This window comes from Neopsephotus bourkii, unplaced genomic scaffold (genome assembly GCF_033783945.1).
Source record: "Neopsephotus bourkii isolate Nb327-2 ecotype Australia unplaced genomic scaffold, CSIRO-AGI_Nbou_v1 NB_1328, whole genome shotgun sequence".
Taxonomy (NCBI): Eukaryota; Metazoa; Chordata; class Aves; order Psittaciformes; family Psittacidae; genus Neopsephotus; species Neopsephotus bourkii.
The window spans coordinates 169,289-194,514 of NW_026901808.1; the positions used below are offsets into that span (position 1 = coordinate 169,289).

General features: G+C 42.5%; 1 protein-coding gene across 6 annotated transcripts in view; it reads left to right on the forward strand.

The window, feature by feature from the left end:
* Positions 1-25,226, forward strand: part of CELSR1 (cadherin EGF LAG seven-pass G-type receptor 1) — a 166,129-nt gene that overhangs the window by 69,517 nt on the left and 71,386 nt on the right. For all 6 annotated transcript variants that reach the window (XM_061366230.1, XM_061366233.1, XM_061366232.1 and 3 more), the window contains exons 3-4: positions 20,059-20,281; positions 24,414-24,529. In XM_061366230.1, the coding sequence (XP_061222214.1) occupies positions 20,059-20,281; positions 24,414-24,529 (339 nt within the window). The remainder of the gene's footprint in view (positions 1-20,058; positions 20,282-24,413; positions 24,530-25,226) is intronic.

Sequence of the window (25,226 nt, forward strand, 5' to 3'; positions counted from 1 at the left end):
TGCCAGGCTTTTCATGAATGACTTCCGTAGTGAAACAGATTAAGTAAGTCCTTTATTCATTACGTATGGCTGATATAAAATACATGAAGTACTGAGCATCACAAAATAGATTGTAAGACCAGTTGATTTCATTTAACATGTTTATGTACTATTATACTGCAAATAGGAATGCTCATAAGTAGCAAGATTCATTAAGCAAAGATATGCATATAAATAGAGCTCATTCATCCATGTCTTAGGCTGTGGAATTGCATACATTTCTACATCATATTTTGAGAGTCTCTTGCTAGAAACCTTCAAGAAAAAAAAGCTAAATATACTTTCAAAATGAAAGAGAAACATTTTTATTAATAATTAATGAACATACTTAATAATTAATGTTGTAGTCAGAACAGACACCATACATATTTAGAGGAAAGGCACCTTATTATTCATACACAAAGAAAGATTTGATCTGTAACTGTACTGTCAGTGCATAGCTGTTTATTAAATGTCCTGCTGCCAGGATATTAAATCAGAATTGATCACTGAGTGAGCACTGCTTGCAGCCTTGCCATCGTTCGGTTTCAGAGTTAACTGCAGTTCAGTGGAGCACTTTATTCTGTGGAAGGGCAGTTCAGGTCGTGATTGCAGTCAGCTGGCCAGGGCAAAACACACCCAACCATGATCAAAAATGCTCTGGAATCCCTTATCCTGTAAATTAATACAAACATTATTTCATATTTCTGGTTTATTGCTGAATGAGTACAGTAGAAATTTTGTACCTACTCTATGGTTGGTTTATGTTATATTAGTGCCTTTAGGCTCCATGTTGCATGACAATGTTTTTTTCCACCAAACCTGACACACTCACATCTGGTGGTCATTAGTTGGTTGATTTTCATCCCCATTACAGAACAAGGTGGAAAATGTTATCAACAAGTAATCTGTTACCAAAAATACTTCTTGAAGATGCATTATTGAACCCTTATAAGAACTGTTATTTTAGCGATTTTTGTTCTTACTTTAAATATGTTCATATCAATTTGCAAGTTCAGTTTATATCTGTTAATCATTACACTGTTTTCCACTTGTATATACGTATTATTGTCTACAACGATCCAGATTTTATATCTATTTAATATTAAAGCAGTATAGGTTGGTTTCAGTAGCAGCACTGTGTATTGGCTAATGGAATGCAGCTATTGTAAATCAGCATGAACAGAAAATTCCTAGGCTGAAAGTTGGGAGATTCTGATATTGTTACCACGGTATTAACTCAGTAGTAACATACCAGTATGAGGTACTCATGAACATTTGAATTCGTTGTAAAAGTTGAAGTATGAATGGTAACAGTCAATGAAACACAGCCTGCTCTGGGAGCTCTTATGTTTCCATTTCTCAATTAAGAGCCTACATAGAAAAATAATTACAAGAAAATACAAAGATCTGTCATCTCTTTGGGGAGATACACTGCAATTCGATGACAAATCAGTACACAATCGTAGCCCTGTACTGGATCTATCCAACTGGTCACCTGTTAAAAATATAGCATTTATTTCCTGTGGAAGATAATTACATCCTATCTTATTCGGATGGAATTTCCCCCTGTTTTTCCATCCCACTTTGAAGCCCTCCATTTGTTTTGGTGTAATTATTAGTCATTTATACATGATGAAAGTTTCTCTGTCTTCAGGAATCTTCTGTTACGGGCACAAAGGTAAACTGAGATTCTACAAGATATTTCTGAAACCTGATTACTGGCTAGTTTGGGGTGATTTGGCATTAGCTTCCTGTGATGTGAGGAGGTGAGTAAAGAAGGACATATATTTTTAATCATGTTTTTTCAGAATAGCAACCCCTTTAACTTCTTTCTTCATATACAAATTAGTGTAGAGAAGTGAACAATGTGCCATGGATGGCAGGGAGCTATGTGAATAGCTAAAGGGTTAAAGGATTTAATTTACACTAAGCAAACAAACATAATGGACACTGTGGAAAGCCTGTGTAATTTTTCCATCTTTATTTCTTGTATCTTCGAGTGCTGCAGAAGCAGCTTCACTATTGGTGAAGGCCTGGACAGAGGTAGAATTGTCAGTCCTCCCCAGGGGCAAATCCCTGAAGACCAAATGTGTCACATCATCCACACCGGTTTTGGAGGCATGGTTGCCACAGTGGTTCCTGCATGAGCTGTACTTCCAGCCCAGTCCTGGTGCCTTCTACAGAGTGTGCCACTGCAGCATAAATCACCACCTTTTTGGGGTGTGAATTCCCACGATTCCTGCCCTGCCATGAGTGGGTGTCTGCTGCCATTGCCTCCCATGGCTCCCATCACCATTCAAGGACCAGAGTCCTGCTCAGCAGCCACTGTGACCATTCTCCTCTACATCATGCTCCCAAAAAGTGAAACTCAGTTGGCACAGAACAAAAAGCCAAACAAAACAACCCCTGACATAAAGGAGAGACTTAATGTTCCCACAGTTCTCCCTTCTCCCTAGCGTATGGCATTCTCTGTGCCTCCTTCTCTATGTAAACCCTAGGAAGGAGAAATTTCTAGGGAAAAAGATCATCAGAGAATTTCCCATATCCTCTGCATCTCTCCTTGGATTTCACTTCAGAGAGGGGAGAAATCTTAAGTGGTTGTAAATCTTCTCGTAATCAAATACAGCAATTAGAGATCTTTTACGTGTTATACTTTTTTCCTCCCAGTTTATTTTTGTGATACCATATTGACAGGAGGAATCTTGACATCTAATGTGGCCGCTGTGAATTCTGACGTTGTGTTGTGAGAAGGTAATTATAGCTGTTTTCACAGCATCATGCCAGAAGTCTATTCATATTGCTTAATAAGTTCTCAGCATTAGGTTCTTGCAAACTTACAGCAGTAAATGTGAAGATTTGCTTCTGCGTTATCTTTACTTATATCCATTATTCAGATAGCAATTTCCCAGCTCGGTCTGATACCTGACTCTCATTTTTCAGGCCAGAGAGATTTTATTTGGGAGGATTTCAGCTTTCAAGTAGAGAAGTCTAGCAGCCAGGGTGGCCGTAATGAGTGTTTTATCTTGGGTGAGAGGGTCTGAAATTCCACTCTCAGTTACACTTCTGCAGCTCCACTGGAGTCATGGGATCACAGCTACCTAACGGCCAGATCCTGTGCAGCAAATCTTGATTTGATTCCTTCAGGTTCCTTGCTGCATCTTTAACTCCTTCTTTAGCTTACATGGTTTTGTGACAGCAAGCAAGGCTGAATAAAGATTATCCTCAGGGTTGTGGGGCTTTGCCAGTACCTTCAAACAGCTGGGACCAAGTTTGTCTTTAATACAAAATGCCACATAAGAAATTCTTTAGTTCCCAAACACTCCCATAAATGTAGACACTGTCCATGGCATGGGGCAGCCTTGTGGGTCGTCTCTCTGATACCTCATTCAAACGTTAGGGCAATGCAGTGAAGGTACTAAATGTTTTGTATTGTTACTGCTTTAACAGTGTCCCTTAGTCCAGGTCTTCAAAGTTATGCTACTGGATTGCAGGTGTATTTATATACTTAAAAGACGAAATCAGCCTAGGCAAGATCCAGTACTGTACAAAATAGTGTATTTGGGTTCAAGAGTTTAAGTGTGATTCAGATGCTGGGTGGTTTGCACTGTTTTCAGAATTCAAAGCTGTCTATCTTCCCCTTTGCAAAAAGTCTTAACAGTTTTCTGGGAAGTTTTTCTGCTGGTTTTGGGTGCAGGGAAAGTCAAAGGAGAGTGCTGGCTATCAGCCTTTTATAATTCTTGTTGTTCCTCAGTGCCTCAGAGGAGAATCCATGGTTGCCTTTCCTTGTGTTTTTATATGGCAATACTGTGAGAAAGCTGATGTAGGTAGGGTGGTTGCACCCTGATGAAGGTCAGTGTAACACTGGAGGTTTAGGACATTTTATTCTCTTTCAGTAGTGCTGTGCCATGTTCTTATTTTGATTTTGGAGTGAAAGTGGGTCCTCAGAACTGCAACATAATTTCCTTTTGATTGTTGTGGACCTGAGATAACTTTTTCATGTCTGGTTGAGTGATAAACGATTATTTGCTCATAAAATTCTTCCTTACAATTAGTACTCCTTAGTTTTGTTCTGGTGCAGGTGTACCAGCACAGTCTTTTCCATCAATTTTCAACTTTCTCCATCTCTTCAGCATGACGTTCTCGAGCACCTCCCCCTATGAAGATAGGCTGAGGAGATCAGGGCTGTTCAGCCTGGAGAAGTCTGCGTGGAGACCTCATAGCAGCCTTCCAGTATCTGAACGGGGGGCAAATAAGGATGTTGGGTATGGACTCTTCATTAGGGACTGTAGTGATAGGACAAGGGGTAATGGGTTAAATCTTAAACAGGGGAAGTTTAGATTGGATATAAGGAGGAAATACTTTCCTGTTAGGGTAGTGAGGCACTGGAATAGGTTGCCCAGGGAAGTTGTGAATGCTCCATCCCTGGCAGTGGTCAAGGCCAGGTTGGACGAAGCCTTGAGTGCCATGGTTTAGTGTGAGGTGTCCCTGCTCATGGCAGGGGGGTTGGAACTTGATGATCTTAAGGTCCTTTCCAACCCTAACTATTCTATGATCAGCATGAAAGCCCTCATCTGCCCCCGTTGAACCAGCAGGCATCTCTGTTGGTGTCCCCTTGCCTGGCATCAGTTGTGCGAAGATGGTCACCTCTGTTTCCTTCCAGCCTGTGGCTCCTACCAGGCCCCTAGGGCTCACCGCATTCAGGGAGCTGGCAGGGACCACATAAGCAGTGCAGTGGATGGTGCAGAAGCTGTGCTTCACTGCTGTGAAGGTTTTTCAGAGCATGACTGGTGCAAAGGCTGGAAAAGACTATCATTTTCTCCTTTTATGATCTTCACCACTCAGCTGTGTACTGTGAGACATAGTGTCTCATAAATCTTACCCTCAGTGCTTTGAAGTTTCCCCATATGACCACTGCATTTACCCATGCCAAAAAGCAATGAACCCCTGATGTTGTCTCATGATCTGACTTAATATCTAAACATATAAGGAACCCATACAACCTATTCTTTGCAATTAGCCATGGGTAATAAGTCTTCCATTGGCTATTGGGCAGTGCATATTGCATTTGAAAAGCACAGCAGTCACAGTTGGTGATATTTACTTTACTTTCTCTCCTTTCAACATCATGCCCATTTTATGTCATGAATTCCTGAAAACAAGTGTTATTTTTGAATATTCAGATTAAGAGGTATCACTGGCAAAATTCTCTTTGGTTCTGTTTTGTACTCCCAGAGAACTATGGCTTCAGATCATTACAAGCTGTACCTATATAAAATACTTTTCATCTAAGGATCACTGTGGACTCTGCAGAAATTACTAACAGCAAAGGAAGCCTCTTGAGATACCTTTTTGATCAAGAGGGTGCTGTCCCCCTCACCAAAGGGATGGGCAGCTGGGGCACAGCATCTTCATCAGTTCCAGGTCACATAAAAGCAGTCAGTGGCAAGTCCAGCCCAGCTGGGCAATGGCCCAGGCAGCTCCTCTTTGCAGTTCCTGGGCTGCCCGCAGCTGGAAACCTGGGTCAGATTCCCATGAAGGACATCTCTTTCCTGACACAGGCTCTCAGCAGAAGCCTGCGTGCTCACTGGCCCATTGTGTTTCACTCAGAGATTTATGGTGCATGTTAAAAGGGGTCCTTGCTTGTTTTTGTGGCAAGGCTCACTGCTAAATGCATGCAGGGATGGGGCCAGCACGCCACAACCTTATAACTGGGCACAAGTGATGCTGAGTTGGACCTGAGGTTATGGCCCAGATAGCACAACTGTGTGACTGCTTGCTCCAGAAGATAGCTGAAACAGTAAAAACAGAGTTATATTTTTATATAACACAGTGAAAAGCTGAAGTCTGTTAAACTTTCAAATACTGTCATGTTTCTGAAGATTATATTCCTGTCACAGGTGATGAATCTGGAAATCTGGGGTTTATATCAGATTCACAGAGGTCTGCCACTTGTACAGGCGGATTATTATGTGGAGTGTATGTCCTTCAGCTAATCTTCAGCCTATGCTCACTTGTCAGGATGCAAAAAGCCTTTTCTAATGGGATTACTTTGGTGTATTTGTTGACAGTTTAGTTCTCAGTGTAAATGGCCTGCAGCCTTCACATCAGTCTGCTGTGCCTCTTCCTAAACCCAGGCAAGAGAGTTTTATCGCATTTCTCTCATCCTGATGTGCACAAATCAGCTACAGTTGAAAGTTTTCCTGGTCTTGTATGAACCCTCCCTTGCCCACGCCCTGAGATGCTGCACATGGATGATCTCTGATTCAGCTGAACTGCTGCAAGTGCCTGGGGTTCGGATGCCTCTTCTGGAGCCTCGCATCTTATCCTCCTTGCCCGTGGGAATGCTTGCACTGATCAAAGTCTTTTGCTGTCATGTGGAAGCCTAGCTACAGACTTAATGTTGTGTTTGTTCTTTTTCATTAGCTTTAGAACGGTCTGTCAGGACTTCTGTTCTTACCGGGTGCTCCTGCAGCGGAGGTGTGATGGGTGCTTTGTAAAAGCAAGCAGCAGATCACACACCAGCGTAATCGCTCAGCCCCAACTTCAGAACTTACCTTAGTAATTCATCTCCAAGATAGTTATGAATTCAGCTCTTCCAAACAGTTCAGGGTCTGGGAAGTCCTCCTGACTGCAGCTCATCTTCTTTTGCTTCTCCTGAAGATGGCTGGGTGCCTGGCCTGTTCTTCTCTTCATTTAGCCACTCCCCACAGAGTTTATCACTGGTGATTTTTCACTTTCTGTCCCATTATTGATAATTTTAAGTAGCATGTAGCTAAAATTCAGTATCCAAAGAACTTGGGCAATAACCTGTTTGAGGATGTTTCCATGTTTACACTTTTACAGATGCTTACGTTTTTACACCTCCTTGCTATTAACACCACTGATGTCTGTTAGATTATGTTACAATATAGAGAGAAGGTAAGTTCTTAATTGTGGTACGGTATGAAGTCAAGGAGATTGCAGACATGAGGGGCCTGCAAGCACGCACTGTGATGTGTAGCACTGCAGCTGTTGAACCAGTGCTGTGCCAGCTCTTCTTAATGTAGGTGTTTAATATTGTGCCTGAATGGCCAAGTGTAATCAATCATAGGATGGTTTGGATTGGAGGAGACCATTAAAGGCCATCTATTCCAACCACCCTGCCATGGCTAACATTGGCTTCAATCTTTCTCCTTGAAGTCAAATACCATTAAATCCATGATGTGAAAATAACACATTTGACCCTGAAGCTGCGCCAAGGTAAGCTCATGTTTGCTGCCAGTCAGCTGGCTTTACATGAGCAAGGCGAACCTGGCGTGGGTACCTGCCTGCTTCTGGCCTTGGCCTCTCCTCACCTCTTGTAAAGAAAATGTCCTGTGACTATGACCGTATCAGCTAGTGGTGTTCAAGGGGAGAGGGACGTGCTGAGCACCTCAAGTGTCTTGTTGGCATCCTGGTTAGCAACAGAAGTGCATAAATTGAGGATTCCCTTTGTTCTAGCATAGGTGAAATCTCCTTTGTTGTCTTTAGCCTGTAGTACCTCTATTTTTTCTTTAATAACCTTGCTCCATCAATTAAGCTCTTGACTTGTACTGCTGGCTTTATACTGATGTGTTTTCTGTTACCGCATGTAAATGGGAATCACAGTTCTCCCAGGCTTTTTGAAGACCTTTGTTGTAATGCATTTGCTTATCTTCATCGGTGTAACTAAAAGAAAGTGGAAAGTGGAGCGCAATTACACAAAGTGAAGCTATTTGAGATTATAATTTTCTAGGTACATGTAAAACCCCTCCCAGTGACGTAGCTGAATTCCCACGCACTATCATAATTGTGAGCGTATATATACATTGCAGAACACTGATCTGAGAGAACGTACACACAGTGAGCTTTGTTTCCATTTAAATATTCTAAATAGCAGTTTATTAAGCAATGGCCAACTTCTCTGTGTAAACTGTAGTTTACAATTATGATTTTATTAATTTAACCAGGTTAAGCCTTCTGTAGCGTATTAGTTGGGGTTTATTTTCTCATAGTTTAATGTCAGAAGTATTAGCGGGGGTAAAATTTTAAGCCACACAAATGCATTCTAATGTACCCAAACACACACTTTCTGAGTGTCAAAATAGCCCATATATTAGACTACACCTTTTTTTGCCAGTAGTTAGGTGTCTTGGTTGTTTTTTTCTCAGTGAAAACAAATCAGATAAGGAAGAAGGAGAAGAAAAAGGAGGAGAAAAAATAAACAACTTGCCTTTAAGTTATTTGTAAGGAAGATAAAATCATGAGATTGTATTTATTTTTTCCACTATGCCTCATGTTCTGGAAAGCCCCTCACCTCAGCTGTGAGCAATATTCACAGCAGATCAGAGCTGAAAGCGAAAACATGAAATTCCAGGGAGAATGGAAATAAATATTTCAGGTCTTCCAAAACAGTAAAGAAGTTCATCTTCCAAGGACCAAGGTAACAGGACTCCTTTTCTCCTGGCTATAAATGCAACTGTGAAGCCCCTTTAGAATTCAGTAAGACTGAATATTTGGCTTCTGTGTATTTTTATAATTCCCAAGTTAGCCATTTTTATTTTCATCAGTAGATAAACAACAGGAAAGCAGCAGGAAGGGCGGTTGGGTGCAGAGGTGAGGGAATCGGGATGATGTCCTGTTAGCGAGGAAAAAGTATTTAGTAGTTTTCTTGTGTGTCTGTTCTTTGTGTTTTCATGATTGGAAGCTTTGACAGTTGAGCACCAGACTGGGGCACTTGGCCTTGAACAACAAGATAATTACAGTTCTGCAATACAGTTGTGCAGGGCATGGTGGGAACCACAATTTCATTGTTGCCGCAAAGGCTCTTTTGTTTAGATCATCATGGTTCAGTGCCTGCATCCCAGCCGCCGCTGCTCTGGGGCAGGTTTTGTTCTGTACCCACCCTGAGTGGTGCCCCCAAATAGCAGCTTCCTAAGCAGTCCGCAGCCAAAATTTCCAGTTTCTCAAAATTGAAGTAAAGATACTTTACTTCAGGCTGTCTCTCAAATTCTCCATAGTGAAGCATATGAGAGCCATTATACATCATTTTCAAATACTGTAATTAACCCCCCTATTTTAATGAGATAGAGCCATGCACATTCAAGGGGTCAACGCACTGATGTGCCTATTACAAGAAACATTATTATGAAGATGAGTACCTTATATTAATAATTAACACAATCTAGATGATACAATAAAGCATATTCATTCTAACAAAATGGTAATAAATGACTTTAAACCATATTTTACAGACAGGCTACATTTAATCTCCTGAACTGCTGTAAGAAGAGTTAAGTGCAAGCTGTGGAAGCTGGCGGGATTCATTTTTGATGAGTGTTTAAAAATACCATTCTAAAAAAGTAACTTTTGAATTTCTACCTGTTGTGGAGATTTAAAAATACACTGGGTTTGAGAGTTTCTGTGCAAGATGAATGTCACATTACAAGGCCATTTTCAGGAGTCATTAAGAAATAAGGTCAGCTTCCCTGATTAAGTTGCTTTTTGTTTAAAATTTATGTCCCTGACCAGTGTATAAAATACTTGTGAGGTACCAAAACATAAGGTTATGGGGATTATTTCTTTAACCCGGATCATTTTAATTTTACAAGCCAAGGGGCATTTTTGATTTTTCAGAATTAGCCTTCAGTGTGTAATAATGGAAATTTGATGAGCATCAGATTGGTTTTGCCACTTCTATCCACTCTGTCAAACAAAACCTCTGAACTCTACAATCCAAAATACAGTTACACAGTGTTTCTAAGTATAACTTGCTTTTAACATACTACTTCTCATACAAAATGAAAATAGAAAGCTGTGAAATCCTAGCTTCCTAAGATGCAATTCCAATAGCAGATTAAGCATTTTTTTCAGTTGTTTTATTAATATTTGATGGCTTCTCTTCAATTATTCTCACTAATTGGCCATTATGCTGCTTTCCACCAGAGCTTCTGGGACCACCTAGGACGTTAAGGGACATGATTTGGTTTGAGTTCTGCCTGTTTCTGAAGGCCATCATTTTTACCATAGTGTTGGACTGTGCACCAGATGTGAGAGTGAGGTTTTCCTGTGAAAACCTCTGATTTAGAGAAAACATGAAATGCAGGTTCTCACCAGTCTTCCTTTAATGGAGGTGTGCAGTTAGTTGCTTGTGCAGTTAATCCCTGCTGGGGGCAAGGGCAGATGGTTTCTCCTGTGCTTTGTCTCTTGTTGTGAACTGAAGCATCAAGTCTGTAACTGCTACATGGAGAAAATTAAACAGGATCGTAGTGAAGTAAGGATTGGACTCTCCTAAAGAAAACAGTGAAAGGGAGACCCTGATCTCCTTTTCTGCATCTTCCTGAGCGCTTTTCTTCCTCTCTTTCTGAGGTCAGTTATTTGCAGGTATGTTCCCTTTTTCAGCTGCACTGAGGTGTTAACTTGATCAAAAATATAGTGCTAGACCTTTCCCCATCGCTACCAGTATGGGAAGTGGGAGTTGCAGCCCTTTGGTGTCCTCCTTTGTGGAAAGCAGCTTGGGGAAAGTGAGCAGGAAACCTGGCAGTACCTAAAAAGCATGACTGATTTTCCAGCTCCCGAGTTCCTGTGACAAAAGAAGTTATTGCAGACACACCCCTGGCCTTGCTTGCTTTCCTCATTCATGTAAATAGCTTAATGTGTTTTGAAAAGCCCAGTGGGAGGCCAGAATGGCCTGTGGAACAAGGGCCTTGGGGAATTAAGGGTGCCAGTGGTGGCATCCAGTGCCCAATGAAAACTGCAGCTTTGAGTGGTGGAATAGTGCTTTTTGTCATCTCAGCAGAGACACACCGAGTCTGAGTGCCTTTTCCTTTCTCACTGCTGCCCACGGAAGGAAGTGAGAACAAGGCACAGCAGCTGGTTCCCAAGCAGAAGTCCTTGCACGTGCGCAGGGATGCAAATATGGACAAGACTCCAAAGGCTGTCCCAAAGGCAGTGTGCCCTGCTGTGTCCTTCAGTTCACTCCATGTGTCCCTCCTCAAATAACACTGCTGGAGATGAATCCAGGGGCATACAGAGTGAGAATACAAAATATGATATCAGATGTATATGCAGTAAAGGTAGGGTGTGATCATTTGCCTGAAAAATAAATGGAGGGAGGGACAGTCCACTGTAAACGAGTGTAAGTATATTATGCAGAACCGTGTTTTGTTCTTACACCTCCAGCTTTCTCATTGGTTTTAAGGTGGGATTTTTAGGAAGAGATTTATTCCAAGGAAGACATAATGCAACTTGCAGACACAATGGCATAATCTAAGTTTTATCTTTGACATCTCTGGTAATGTTTTCCCCCTGCTAAATACATCCAGAGATAAAGCTTAGGCTTTTGAAAGGCACTGCTTCATCACCATATCTTACCCCAAATCAGTGCAATTTGCATTATGATAAATTGTCTTACATACAAACCATAGAGCTCAATATAAACTGGGAATTTTGGTGCCTTTCTTTTTCTCTTGTGTAGATTTGTGCTGTGTATAGTCTTGGATGAGAGACAGAACCTAAAAAGATCTCTAAAGCTTCACCTTATAGGTTAAAGGCAGAGGTATTTTGAGGGCACTGTCCTTTACAACAAAAGGTTCAATAATTTATAGGGTTTAGAGTTGTAAAATCAGCCAAGATTAAGACATTAAGAAATCACCTATTGGAGCTCACAGAACAGAAGTTGTTGGGTAGCTATGGCAGGCTGCAGACATGGATGTTTTCTTTCTCATTCTCCTCCAGCACGTCTAAAACATTCAAAACCAGTGCTTTTCCTCAGCACGGGGGGTGATCATGTCTGCTGCCATGGGAGCAGGCGGTGGGGAGAAGCCAAGCACGCTGTGTGCACCTCTGCCCACCTCCATGAGCCTAGAGAGCAGTGCCCAGGCTTCACTCAGGAACAGCTCTGCATGGGTTTGCCATTGAGCACACTCCCCAGCTCTGCCATACAACCTGCTGGGGATTCTTTGGGGTATTGGCACTAATCCATGGGCTGTAAAATCCTGGTTTTCATCTTTTCTTTCCCAAACCTCAAGGTGGGCTTTGAAATGGAGTGTTTTCTTAAACTGAGAATGTTTCACTGTGGTGCCTGCCTCCTTGCTCATCAGAGTGATGTATAGAAAGAGATCACAATGCTTGTGGTGAGCACTGCAGCACTTCTGGTGTTCACACCACTCCTGCTGCTGGACAGTGAAAAGTGAGCTGTCTGCTGTAGACAGAGTAGAAGCTTTAGTATCTGAGCATTTTTAATCCTCAGTAAATATATGGGGAAGAGAACGCAGCTACTAAAGACTCAGCTGTGACTTTTGTCTATGCTCTGTTCCTGCCAGCACTGGTGGAAGTTGCACAGGAAAACAAGGTCCAGTGACCATTCATACTGAGCACATATCATCTGCAGAACATGCTCATAATTTCTGAAATCCACAGATTAATTCATTTCTCCAACAGATGTGTCCCAAATATCACTAAGCCTCCTCAGTATTGTTTTGTTATTTTTTTCCCTAATTACTCCTCATTTAAATGCAAAACCAAAAAATCCCCGAATCCCAAATCATCCATCCATCCACCCACCCACCCATCCCTGAAGGTTGTGTTTTGTTTTGTTTTGTTTTGTGGCCAAGGAAGGGAAGGAAGTGGGGAGAGAAGGAGCATCTTTGCTCAGGCTGACACTGGGCATAGGATCTTGGGCCTCATTTCGGATGGATGAGGGGCCCAGTTACCATTTCAGTGGCTGCTCTGCGTGTGCGGTACATCAGTGGGGACAGCCCAAAGCGGCTTGAGAGATGCAGACCTGAGCTTTCCCTGCTCTTGTTTTTGTACAATACAGTTTAGCTTGGTTGCTAGTGGTGAAAGATGAGGATGTGGGATAGGGTCCTGGCCTCTCCTTTGCCTATCTGGCCAGGGGAGTTTTTCATTGTGGTCCTCCTCCTGGGTGCTTGCAGGACCACAAAGCAGCTGGGGTGCAGATGCTGTCCCCAAGGACCCCAGCGGGAAGAAGAGCTGGGAAGGGCTGAGTAGCATCTTCCTGTTGGGAGTGAGGATGGGACCTCCCTCAGAGCAGTTGGTTTCAGTTGAGGTTTTGGGGACAGGAATTTGACCACACAGAGCTCTCACTTGCCTTGGGGCCAGCACATGCCACCCACAGCTTCAGAGGCAAAAAAGAAGAAAGTAAAAAGCCTTCCACGTTCATTATGTTGGAGCATCTCATGATTGAAGATCTCATGACCTTTATTTAGGCCAGTCTCATGATTTTTGGAAATCTGGTTTGTGAGTTATCAGGAATGCCTGGGGGAACTTTGGGGAAGAAGGCACAGGAAAGGGAGAAGGATGATGGTGAAGGAGAAGGTTGATATATATAGGCAAGAGATCAGTGGTAATTTTGCATCCTCTCTTCCCACCAGGTCAGAGTTTAAAGCTTATTCCTACAGAAGATTAAACCAGATCTTGAGATAAAACAGTGATATCCTGAGTAGCTGAGTATAGGATCATTTTCTGTTGCCACAGAGAGTTACTTGGCAAGACATAGATATAGATAGATGAGATATAGATGATATACATATAGGAATGGTTTTGCTGTTACTTTTCTTAGTGTTTTAATTTCAGGTTACTCTCTTGCAAATACATCTTGTTAAATCTGGAGATGTTAGCAACTTAAATTATGAAGGACAGCTGTCATTACGAGTCAGTGGGATTTAGTCCAAAACAGTGTGATTGTGTATAGTTATGTATGTATTTACATACTATTTTATTATATCCTGTTTCTCACAATATGCCTTTATAGCACAGCAAGCAGCAAAGGGAGCAGAAAGCAAAGAGAAGGAGGGGTACCCCAAAGTGGACCTTAAGTTGATGTTTCTCCCTGTAAGAGGGTTGGGGCTCTTTTTAATTTTCCCAGATCAGTCCCAATTTTAAAAACATAAACGAAAAAGTAAAAGGAAAGACCAAGGTATGTTTTCAAATTTGAACTTTGACAAGCCGCACAGAACCCTCAGAAAGTGGTGACCATCAGTGTCAGTGCTGAGTCTAATGAGTGCATCTGCATGGCCCCTCTGAAACGGTGGTAGGGGTTTGACTGTTGATTTCTAAGGGACACAGATTTTACCCCTGTGCTTCAAACAGCATTTCTGATTCTTCTGCACAAAATGATGCATCAACAGAGGCATCCCCTAACTAACCACAGTCACCTGTGCACCAGTGGCTTCTAACTTCTATTTGGCCCAGCTTCTCCTTCAGTCAGAACGACCTGGTTATTCTTTCTGGGGAACTGCTTTATAAGTTCTGTCATAAAACCATTAGATTTTTGTTTGTGTGTTGCTTCGGTGGTAAGAGGTGTTTACTGAGAGGTAAGGCTGACTTCTCCCAGTAGGCTCTGAGGGCAGGGTCATGCACTGCAGAGCCACTGAAGTCATGAATTTCCCTTTCTGGGCAAAATCCAATATTCATTTTTATTACTTAACTTGAGCCTACATTTCAGTCAAATCTTCCTGCACTGTATCCGAGCGTAGTCAGTGGAGAGAGGTGAATATCTACTGAAGGTGTTGATCCAGTTCACCTATGTCAAGCATGAGCCACTCACACAGGGTTAAAGCTGTGTTTCCATAAGACCATTCCTTCATCCTTTCTCCTGGATGTATGGTCCTGCCTCCTTCCCTTGCACCTGCTGTGCTATTCATCCCATCAACCCTAGGAAAGATCTAATCAGAAGATCGCTAACAGTACAATGAAGAAATGAGTGGTGATTTGCTATCTTAGTTCCACAAATCAGTCAACTGCAGGAGTACATAAATGCCAGCACAAGGGAGGGGGAAGAAAGTGCAACACATTCTGGGAATTAAGAATCTATGGTAACTCCTACTCAGCCTAAACTATGGTGAAGCCACCCCTACAGTGGGTGTGTTGGATCCCAACCTCTTTATCTCTTGTCCCAGTAGAGATTTCCATGCTGATTCTGCAGCTAATTTGTTTTTAACAACCTTCTTATTACTTAGTGCACTGATTGCTTTAGTGCTGGTTGTCATGTAAGGTTAGTAGCAGTTTACTTACTAGAGGAAAAGGAGGGTTGATTTTCCCATAATGTGCAAGATAGCAAATACAGTTTTAATGATGGTTTGTTCTTTATTAGGGCAATGGGTCAGTGGGAATTCTTTGAAGAATGTAGTTGCCCTATTTCTTGTTGTTTCTCCTTTCCACATTAAAGTACATTGTTATAGGCTGGCTGCTTAAATCAGCTCCTTAAAATGCTTGCTATTATGGTGAAGCAACCTCAAACATGGAGAAGATTAATATGTATCTAGAGCAAATGGCAGGATGGAAGATGGGAGAGAAGAATCTGTTCAAGTTAAACAATTACAGACACTCAGTGAAAAATTAACATGTGTCATGGGAAACTGGAGAAAAAGAAACAAGAACATCAGTGCAAGTCTGCTGCTTCATGTAAATACCTATTTTATGTAGTATTTAAGTTGAAACATTTGGAGAATACTACCAATTTTTGAGGACTATGTGGAAACACATTGCAGTAAACTGAAGTGTAGAGTAATTCTGTATTTATTCCAATGCTGTCGTACTGTTTCCAGCAAGCTTCCCAACATTATATATTGTCTGTTGTTGTAAGGTCAAGCAACTCACCAGTAAAACCACAGGCAAATTTCTACCAAAGACTGGCTTACTGATGCACACCAGTGTGCTGCTGGAAACTCATCATGTTCAGCTCACAAAGTGTTTCCAATTATAAGTTTATTTTTTTCATTTTTCATATATATTTATTTCTTTTCACTTTTTTTGTTGCCATTTATTGTTTATTCATTAAACTCCTTCATTACTTTATTTGGAATAGGTCAGAGGAAGACCAGATCTTCTAGCCAGGATTTTGCTTTGCCTGTTCTTGTTACGTTTCACCTGATATCATGGTGTCCTCACTACTTAATAAGAGAAATGTTATTATTAACGTCTTTATAAAGTTAGTCCTTAAACTGAAGAAGAATTGTATTAGAGACAGGATGGTTGTGAGTAGGAAGCAGTGTTGAAAGCAGCTATCATGTTGTGTGTTGGAACTAGACGATCTTACAGTCATTTCTAACCCTAACCATTCTATGATTCTGTGATCTCAAGGGCTTTAAAACCAGGAAGCATCACATGAAGGGCTGGGTAAAAGCCACAGGACTGGTAGTTTTGAGAGTCATCAATCAGTATTGATTGAGAGCCTGTAAGATCAGCTACTGTTCTGTAGCAGTAAACCCTTTGCTGACTATGGGCAGAAGGTTTTCAAAGCCCAGGAATCTGCCAGCAGATAACAGGCAGCTGTGGCCTGTGTTATCTGACAGTGCATGCTTTAGATTTAGCAGCTGGAAGGACTAAGGTTCACCTCTGCTGCTTGGATTTCACAGAGCTGTAATACATAACTAGTTTTTTAAGTGATTCCTAAAATTCTGGCCAGTGAAAAATCAAATCATAGTCACCAGGGAAATGCCACAGGGAGCGAAGGGAGTTTCACAGGCTGGGTGAAGGTGTGAGCCATGCCAGCATCGCAGACCAACCCCGGGCTGTGTGTGACAGCTTATCACCCCAGCTCCTCCAGAGCCTCACTGCACAGCAGCTCTCTCTCCTGTACTATTTTTTCCTCCTGGAAAGCAAGACATTCCCTCTGACAGCATGTCCCCACCCTCTGACATCCAGCTGCAAGCAGGCACACAGCGCTTTTCATCCCAAAGACTGGAGGATGCACGTCCCTTCCTTTTCAGTTCCTCAAGCAGCTCTTCCCTTAGGGCCTTCTAACTCCAGCTCCAGCCAGCAAGCAGCTTGTCCTTCACCTACATGCAGGCTTCAGTTCAGACACTGAGGACACTTTTCAGGACATGCCTCAAGGCTCCTGCAGGGCAGTGCTGTGGGCCAGTGACCTGTGCAGGGTGAGGTGTCTGCCCTTGGAAGTGACAAACCCAAGTGCAACACAAAGGTTCTGTTGCCAGTCCTGATCAAAGCAACACTTTGAATACTTGCTCAGATGGCTACTCCATAAAGCTCAAAATGCCCTTTTCCTAAATAATTCCAGGCATTTTTTGAAAAAAGGATAATTAAGAAGTTACCAAGTTTCTTGGTAGACCTTTGTGCCTCGAAGCACAGTGACGGAGCTACTGTAGAAATTTCAAAACCACTGTTTTAATGTATTTTTGTAAATACACATAAAATATGAAAATTCAACATCAAAGAATATGCTTCAAGTACAGTTCTCATTTACATTGTAGACTAAAGAGGATTCAGAATAATTTTAGTAACTGGGACATCAATGATGCTACAGCTGAATGAATATAGGACAAAGGATCTTATTCAAAGTTGAACCTCATTCTTTCAAATTACTTCTTTAAACATCATAATGAAAAGCAGTAATAAACATAATTCAATAGAGCTTTTCTGTAAGCTTTCTTTTCTCTTAAGTAGTTTTATGCCTGTATAGGTATCTAAATATCACAGAATTGAAACAGAACCGTCAGTGACTTCCAGCTTAGGCTTTTGTATTTTGCCTCCATATTGCCATGGCATTTCCACAGCATGCTGCAGTGCCAGGAATCTCTCCCTTTAGTTCACTCCTTTGTTTCCCTGTGTATTCAAGCCTGGGTGTTATTTGCTTTTGCCAAATATATCATTCTGTTTTCAGAGAGCCTTCAAGATTGCATTCCTCTCTGAGCTGAATGTTGCTTCATAGAATATCCTACAACTTTTTTAAAGCAACAAACTAGTGCTTTGTCTTGCTAATAGGGATTGTATGGAATATCATTCAAATGGAATGTTATTCCATTTTTTTGAGAAGTTTGGTACGTGTCTGTTAAGGTATTGGCTGTGCTTATGCAGCAGATCATCAGGAAGTGCTTTCTGTAGCAGCCTCTTAGAGCATCTGATGTGTGTGTGTTTGTGCTTTTTCTGGCATATCCAGTACACTGAGGGAATTTTCTGTCTTTATTCACACAGTTTCTCCCAAAAGAAACACTCTCTAGAACATTTTAAAGTATCAAGGAAGATGTATTCATGCAATCTTGCCTGGTACAGCTGATAAATGGGAACAGGAAGGTATCTATCAAGTGGGTTTCACAGCAGTTCATCTTAATATGTTAAAAGGAGACTATAGGAACATGAGTGCTGAATCAGAAAAGCTCTAAGGACAGGTTTGGAGTTGAATTGTCTATATGGTTTATTACTTCCGAAGCTTAGGATTGCAATCCCTCTAGGATGACTGGAAAGATTTATTTCATAATTTCTTAACTGAGAATTATTATTATAGATGTGTTCAGCTCCCCTGTGCTTTGTGTTGTATCCTTTCTAAATATACTGAAATACTCCCGTGTATTGTTTGCCAGGATATACCCACAAATGCATTCACTGGGAGGCAGTTGTATGATGGCTCTACCCATCAGGTGGAGCACAGAGCAGGGCCAGAGGTTCATCCTCCAGAGCTGAATCTGCCTAGGTGGGGAATCGTGCATTGCCTCGATCCATGATCATGGCACTGTTGTATTTTGCCAGCATACATTTTGTTTGCCTGAAAGGCAATGTGATGTTGATGCAAGAGCAGAAAGCCAGCGGAACTGGAGAGCCAAAGCAGTGGGGCTGTCCACCTCACCTTGTCTCAGGGATTGCTACCCCTGGGGCAGTGGCTAAACCAGCTGCAAAACATTGCAGTTTACAGCCTGGCATAGAAAAGAGGTGCAGATCCAGGTCTGGATGGGGCAGTAGTGCTGCCTGCAGCCAGCTTTGCCGTGGGAAACTGTGGGACAGTGACTGGATCAAACCTTGCTGCTTTAATTTGCCTTTGTTTGTGAGTCACTGCCCACACCTCCTGCTCCTTTTACTTTCCTCCAGGAATGCATTTGCACGGCTTTAGCTGTGCTTGAATTAATGTAACTGTAGAATCTGGTAGTGAATAACCATGCAAATACCGAACTGTTGGAAATGTATTCCTTCAGCTGGCTGTGTTGAGTAGTTTTGCTCTACGTTTATTTGTCAGACACTGTTACTGGGCAAAATCCAACTGTATATGCCGTCCTCACTTTCTCTGAACAGTTTTATGTGTGGGAGCTGAACACGCTTTATACGTTAGGAAGACAAAATATAAATGTTAACAAATTAACTCACAAAGAGGGTTTAGCTTTCTGTGCAATGATTAATTCAGCAGCTGCTTGTGTCCCAACTGCAGCAGAGTTTTTAAGGTGAACATCCTCTATACATTACTTGTTTGTGATTCGCTTCAGATTTTGGGCAAACACAGGAAAAGTTACAGTGTACATACTAAGCAAGGCACCTCCGTCTTTGGTATCGCATTTAACACAACACAGACTTGGAAGCTGAATAAAGGTGAAACATCTGGGGGGAAAAGAGCCTCAGCAAGCAGCATGCAGAATCTGTAACTTCTATGGAGTTACTGTGCCTGTGTCTAAAGGGTTCAAAAAAGTCACTGCAGGATGCATGCATGGGAAAAAGTGGAAGTAATCCGTGTGTCATCTGCATCCTGCTCATTCTTTCTGTGAACACTTTGAGAGCGTTGTCACGAGCTCAGCCATGCCGTGCTGCCTCCATGGGCAGCGAAGCACAATTCCACTCAAGAAGAAGTGCAAACATTTCCCTGTTTATCTGTTTACACAATTTCCAACCCATAGTGAAATGCCAGAACAATTTACACACACATATTGCTTGAGAGGGAGCATGCAAGGTTTTAAGTGGTGTTGCTACCTCCTCCCATATTGATCTGTCACCAGCTTTATCACTCAGTCTGGGAGCAGCCAAGGAATCTGAAAACCAAGGCCAGCATTGTTGGTATTTGCAAGAGGATTGCTCAGCAAATAATATCCCGCACCCCCGTGAAAATTCAGACTTGACAGATGCTGCAGCATCCTTAATGCAGCATCCTTAACCCCTGCAGTTACAGCCTCAGACCTCAGTTGCGAAGGGGCTAGGTGCAGAAGTTTGGAAGCAGCTTATCCTTTAGCAGAAACACGCGGGTATCCGAGTGTCACAGGTTGCTGCTGTCACCTTCCCTGACGTCTGCTTGTCCCCTTTCAGGAGAGTACTGCGAGGTGAATGCACGCTCCGGCCGCTGTGCTCCGGGGGTGTGTAAGAACGGAGGAACCTGCGTGAACCTGCTGATTGGGGGCTTCAAGTGCGAGTGCCCCCCAGGCGAATACGAGCGGCCATACTGCGAGATGACCACCCGGAGCTTCCCCCCGCAGTCCTTCATCACCTTCAAGGGGCTGCGACAGCGCTTCCACTTCACTGTCTCCCTCATGTAAGTCCCAGTGGGGAAGGGCTTTGTGCCTGGTGGCTTCTCCATCTGAGTCTGGGGGGTGTTTGTTAAGTATTGTCACATATTACCCACATGTACGGGTCACTTGGGGGATTTCTGATGGTGATTCCTGCAAATGGGGCACAGTTGTGTTATCCGAGTGTTTGATTTTATGCCCTGCTGAGGATGCTGCTGACTCCTGACCTTCCTTTGCTGCAACGCAGGGTGATGGTGCTGGGACAGGGGCACCAGGACCTCCCTGGCCATCTCTCAGTAGCCTTCAGCTGAAGAGGCATGAGGGTAGGTGGTAGAATTGCCACTTTTTATAGTTGAGCCTCCAGCCTTGGAGGCTGGCTCCAGAGCCAACCTATTCGCGATGCTTGTTTTAGAGAGCCCTTCCGCTCTCCTGCTTCCCAGCCTGAAGAGGACCTGGTCTTATCAGGCAACAGCTGAGCACAGGTTGGTCCTCCTCAGAGACTTTCTCTCTGTTGGCTTGGGAAAACCCCAACTGTCTCAGCTCCTCCCCTCACTCCCCCTGGCCTTCACATCAAGCTCCTGCTTCTGGTCCTATCCCAACTGCAGGCATGACCAGCCTCACCCCCATCCCATTTGCCTGGACATCCCCATGTTGGACAGTCTTCTGGGCCGGCTGTCACTTTTCCATGGGGGCACTCAGGCAGGCAAGGGGGGCGATGATGGCAGCCACACTGCGTGGACCAGGGGTCTCCTCCCCTGGCTCACACATCCCAGAGGAGAGCACTTCTGGGGTCAGGAGCAGGTATCGCCTGCTGCGGAGCCAGAGCTCCCAGTGCACACACACCTCTTCTCTGGAGAGGGGCGGGTTTTCAGCTTTCCCATGGTTTAGCCCATGGGCATTGACCTTTGGTTCTCCCCCACCGTTGACTGTGAGTAAATAACACAAAATGTGTTAAACCCCAAAGGGCGAGGCCTGGGATTTGTTTATAGGGACAACAACAACCGCAAGGACTGACCTGTTTGTGTGTGTCTGCCCAGAGAAAGTGCTCAGGGAGGACACCTCCAGGCATGTGTCTCACCCAGCACCAGTTACCTGGTGGTTTACACTGTCAGGAGCCAGGCAGCTTCTCCCCAGTTATCTTTCATTTGCCTTAATCTGAAATTCCACGGAATCTTGGCATTTTGGTTAAATCAGAAAGCACAGACACGGTTTGCACGTGAGCTGAGGTAAGGAGTTGCGCCTGTGCAGGTTGGTTTGGAGCGTCAGATCTAAGCACACAGGAGAGCTGAGAAGTGAAAGGCTTCATCAGACCTACAGTGAGTGCAAACAAAGGAGCAGTCTGGGCCGGCTGCCAGCATGAATTACCTGCTCTGCTCTTGGCTTGTCCCCTCAGCCACGGCGTGTCATTTTTCAGGCTTTCAGGAAGGAATCCTTGACGTGGAGGGTGCTTCAGGCTGAAACGACTCAAGTGCTCTGTGTAGGGGTTATTGAGAAACAGCTAACTGCTGTACAAGGCAGTGGTTTCTTCACTCTCCTTAAAACAAGATGGCATATTTAGTCATGAGCTAAACACTCAGTGTGAGTATAAGAAGTCTGGAGCATCATGGGTGGCATGGTTTAGAGCAAGGTGTCCCTACCGGTGGCAGGAGGGTTGGAACTTAATGATCTTAAGGTCTTTTCCAACCCTAACTGTTCTATGATTCTGTGATAATGGGATTCAGCCAAGATGGTCTGGGATAACGACACGTTTAGCTTTTCGTACCTGAAGTTCATTTTTATCTACACTTACTATTTCTTGGCTTTTATTATCCTTCAGTGCAGGTGGAAAACATTATGTGAGGATAAACAGGAATTAGCAGTTTGACTAGAAGATGCTTTGCCATTACATGTATTGTGATTTGGGAGCTTTTGTAAAATGCCAGCGTCTAGATTACCTTAGCCTCAAGTGAATCCTGCGAAGAGCAGAATGTTTGCATTGTCCAGTGTGCTAACTAAATTTATATGTTTTCTTAGAAGTATTTAGGTTACTGACCAGGCATGGCTTTCTGCTTCCAACAGTGTACATCTTCCTTGCTTACTTCCGGCATTTGCTACTCCTTCACTTCAAGAGACACTGTCAGTTGAGAGGTTTTCTGAGTATTTGTTCAAAATTCTCATAGAAAGTGTATTTTTTTTCCCTACATCCTGAGAGTAAAACTATCCCTCCTATTAAAAAGCAGTATTTTTTTTCCCAGCTGGTGGTAACCAGGCCAGCTCAGAAGCAGTAGTGTTTTAGCTGTTAGTATGATACAAAAGATGCTTTTGACTAGTGGCAGACAATGGAACTGAGCACACACAGAGTAAAGAAATGTAGAGAATAGCTTAATAGTTTAATAATTAAAATGATGGTAGAGAATTGTAACCATGTCAGAAAATACAGCCAAACAGAATTAAGGTTCCTGTTGCTGCTAATCAAAGTTTCTGCCCTCTAAAGAAGCATTCCTAATGTTATTCTCATTTCTTTTGGTCATATATATTCTGGATAAATCTGATCAAAACATTTTGATGAAGCAGTTATCCATGGAAAGATACAGTCTTGGGAAATGCAGGAACTGTATTTCTTTGATGAAAAGTTTGATGGTGAAAGTTGTAAACAAAATCAGTGTTTTGATAATATTGAGCTATTTCAACAGTATTGTCTTAATTCATTTAGTTTGCTTTTTAATTCTAGAGCGTTATGCTAAATAAATTTAGAAATAAAGATAGATTTCAAAACTGATTAAAAGTAATTGGAACAATCATGTACTATTTTGGTGGACTGCAGATGATATTCTTTGACATTTGTATTTTACTGGAAATACCAAAATTTTGTCTTCTCTTTTTTGAGCCAGAATAATTCATTCTCCTTCAAAAATATAAAAAAATGTATGGAATAAAAGTCTGCATTTCAGAGTAGCTCACACTCAGGCAGAAAGGTCTCTACTCAATGTGATCCACAACATACGTATGTCTGTCAAATAACTGCTGTTAAAAAATACTATTTGGTTTTTAAATTCTTTATTTCAAATATCAGACCTTGATGTCCTAAAATACTGCTTCCTTCACATTCCCTGAGTGCAGGTCTTGTTGCAACCCGGGAGAGTCTTGCTAGTAGACATGACATGACAGGCACAAGAATCATATCTTCTGTCTGTGAAAGGCAGCTTTCATTAGTTGTATTCAGCATTTCATTCATTTGTAGGAAAAGTGGGTTAATTTAAAAAAGGGATATTTCCTGAAGTTCAAGATACAAAATCAAACTACTGCCATTGGGAAAGACAAGAAATTCCCATGGTTTCTCTTTCTTTCTCTCTTTATATAGAGTATTAATCTTTGTAAAACTGTTTATGTGAAGTGTAATTATTTTTTTTGCATTTCTAAGTAGATGGAAGCTGTGTGTAAATTCCCAAAGATAATGGGATTTAATTAAAAATGATAAAATACAAAAAGCACACAGAAATTTGCAAAAGGAGTTCTGTGCTTACAAAAAACCTCAGGCTTTTTTAAATGTGGGGATGCCTCTTTTCCTGCAGGAAAGATGTGATACATCCCATATTAGAAGCATAAAAAATCCAACCAAAAACCACCCATTGGCACTCTGATTGAGTGGAATCATTTGAATGTATATTTTCCTTCCTCCAGTTGACTGACGTGTTGATTGGTGAACCCCCAACCTTTCTTTTTCCCTTGCCTCCTATCAGGGCTTTCTAATCAGTTGGTGACTCTCTTTGTACACTGTAGCATTTAGACATCAAGCAAGCAGCAAGTATCCCCCTTTTGGTGTGAAAACGCTTTCTAGCTTTCGGACTGTTTTCAAAGTGTAGTCTGTGCTACTGTTTGGTGAGTGTCGGATACTCACCCTGCATCGTGCTGCATGTTTTACTCCTTGTGAGGGTCAGCATCCACAGCAGATGTCTGCAGAGTAGGTTTCTGTAATTTCCACCTCGCTTGCATCTGTTGATAGTGAAAGCGTAGACTGATCTTGTGGCTGACTCCTCAATGTCACAATTTTCTCTCTGAAGAGAGATCCAGAGGCTTCCTTCTCTGAGAGACACAATGCTGTCTTTCTTCTGGAGGACTTGGCCATCAGTCTTTAATTCATAAACCGTTAAGCACAAACCCCTTGTCTTTGCATTCTAGGTTTGCAACCAGGGAAAGGAATGCTCTCCTGCTCTACAACGGGCGTTTCAATGAGAAGCATGACTTCATTGCCTTGGAGATCATTGAGGAGCAGATCCAGCTCACGTTCTCTGCAGGTGAGGTCTCGCTCAAGTCAAGTGTTTCTGCCTGTGGTCAGGAGATCCTCTCAAGCCGTTTGGAAATGTGCATTAAGGATTTTATATGGCTGTTTGATGCCTCATTAGCTGAGTAGCTGGCTGATGTTTTACAGTGAACAACTGATGCCAGGTATTGCAAAGTACTCCAGATTGTAGCGGTTTGTGGTGGTTACAGTGCTGTCACAGGCAGGAGCTTGTCAACATATCAGTTATAAAAGCAGAGTTTATGACTGCTATAAAAGATTGGCACTAGCCTGAAAGCTGGCCTCTGAGCCAGTGTGTGCTTAAATGAGACTTCATTTTATCACACTGTGATAAACGTTGTGTGTTTATGTATTTTTACACTGCGCCATCAGTGAAACTTGGTGTGTGTAAATGTTATCTAAAAAACACAAGCAAGCCAAAGCAGGCAAGTGAGAAATGCCTGCTACTGCGGTTGGTGATGAGCAGTGATGCTGCAGAAATGCACTTTTGTGCTGTAGAAGCACCTCCTCTTGGAAGAAGCCATAAACGATCATGAATTTAGAAGAACTTAGCTGCCTGCTCATTGCTACGGTAGGCTAGGAAACAAGAAACAGAGGCTTTGGCGTTTGCTTGCTTTCTCACTAGGACAAAGCCAGTGTCTTTTGGTGCTTCTGGGAGCGGAGAGAGGGGAAGGCCACCAAGTGAAGCTTGG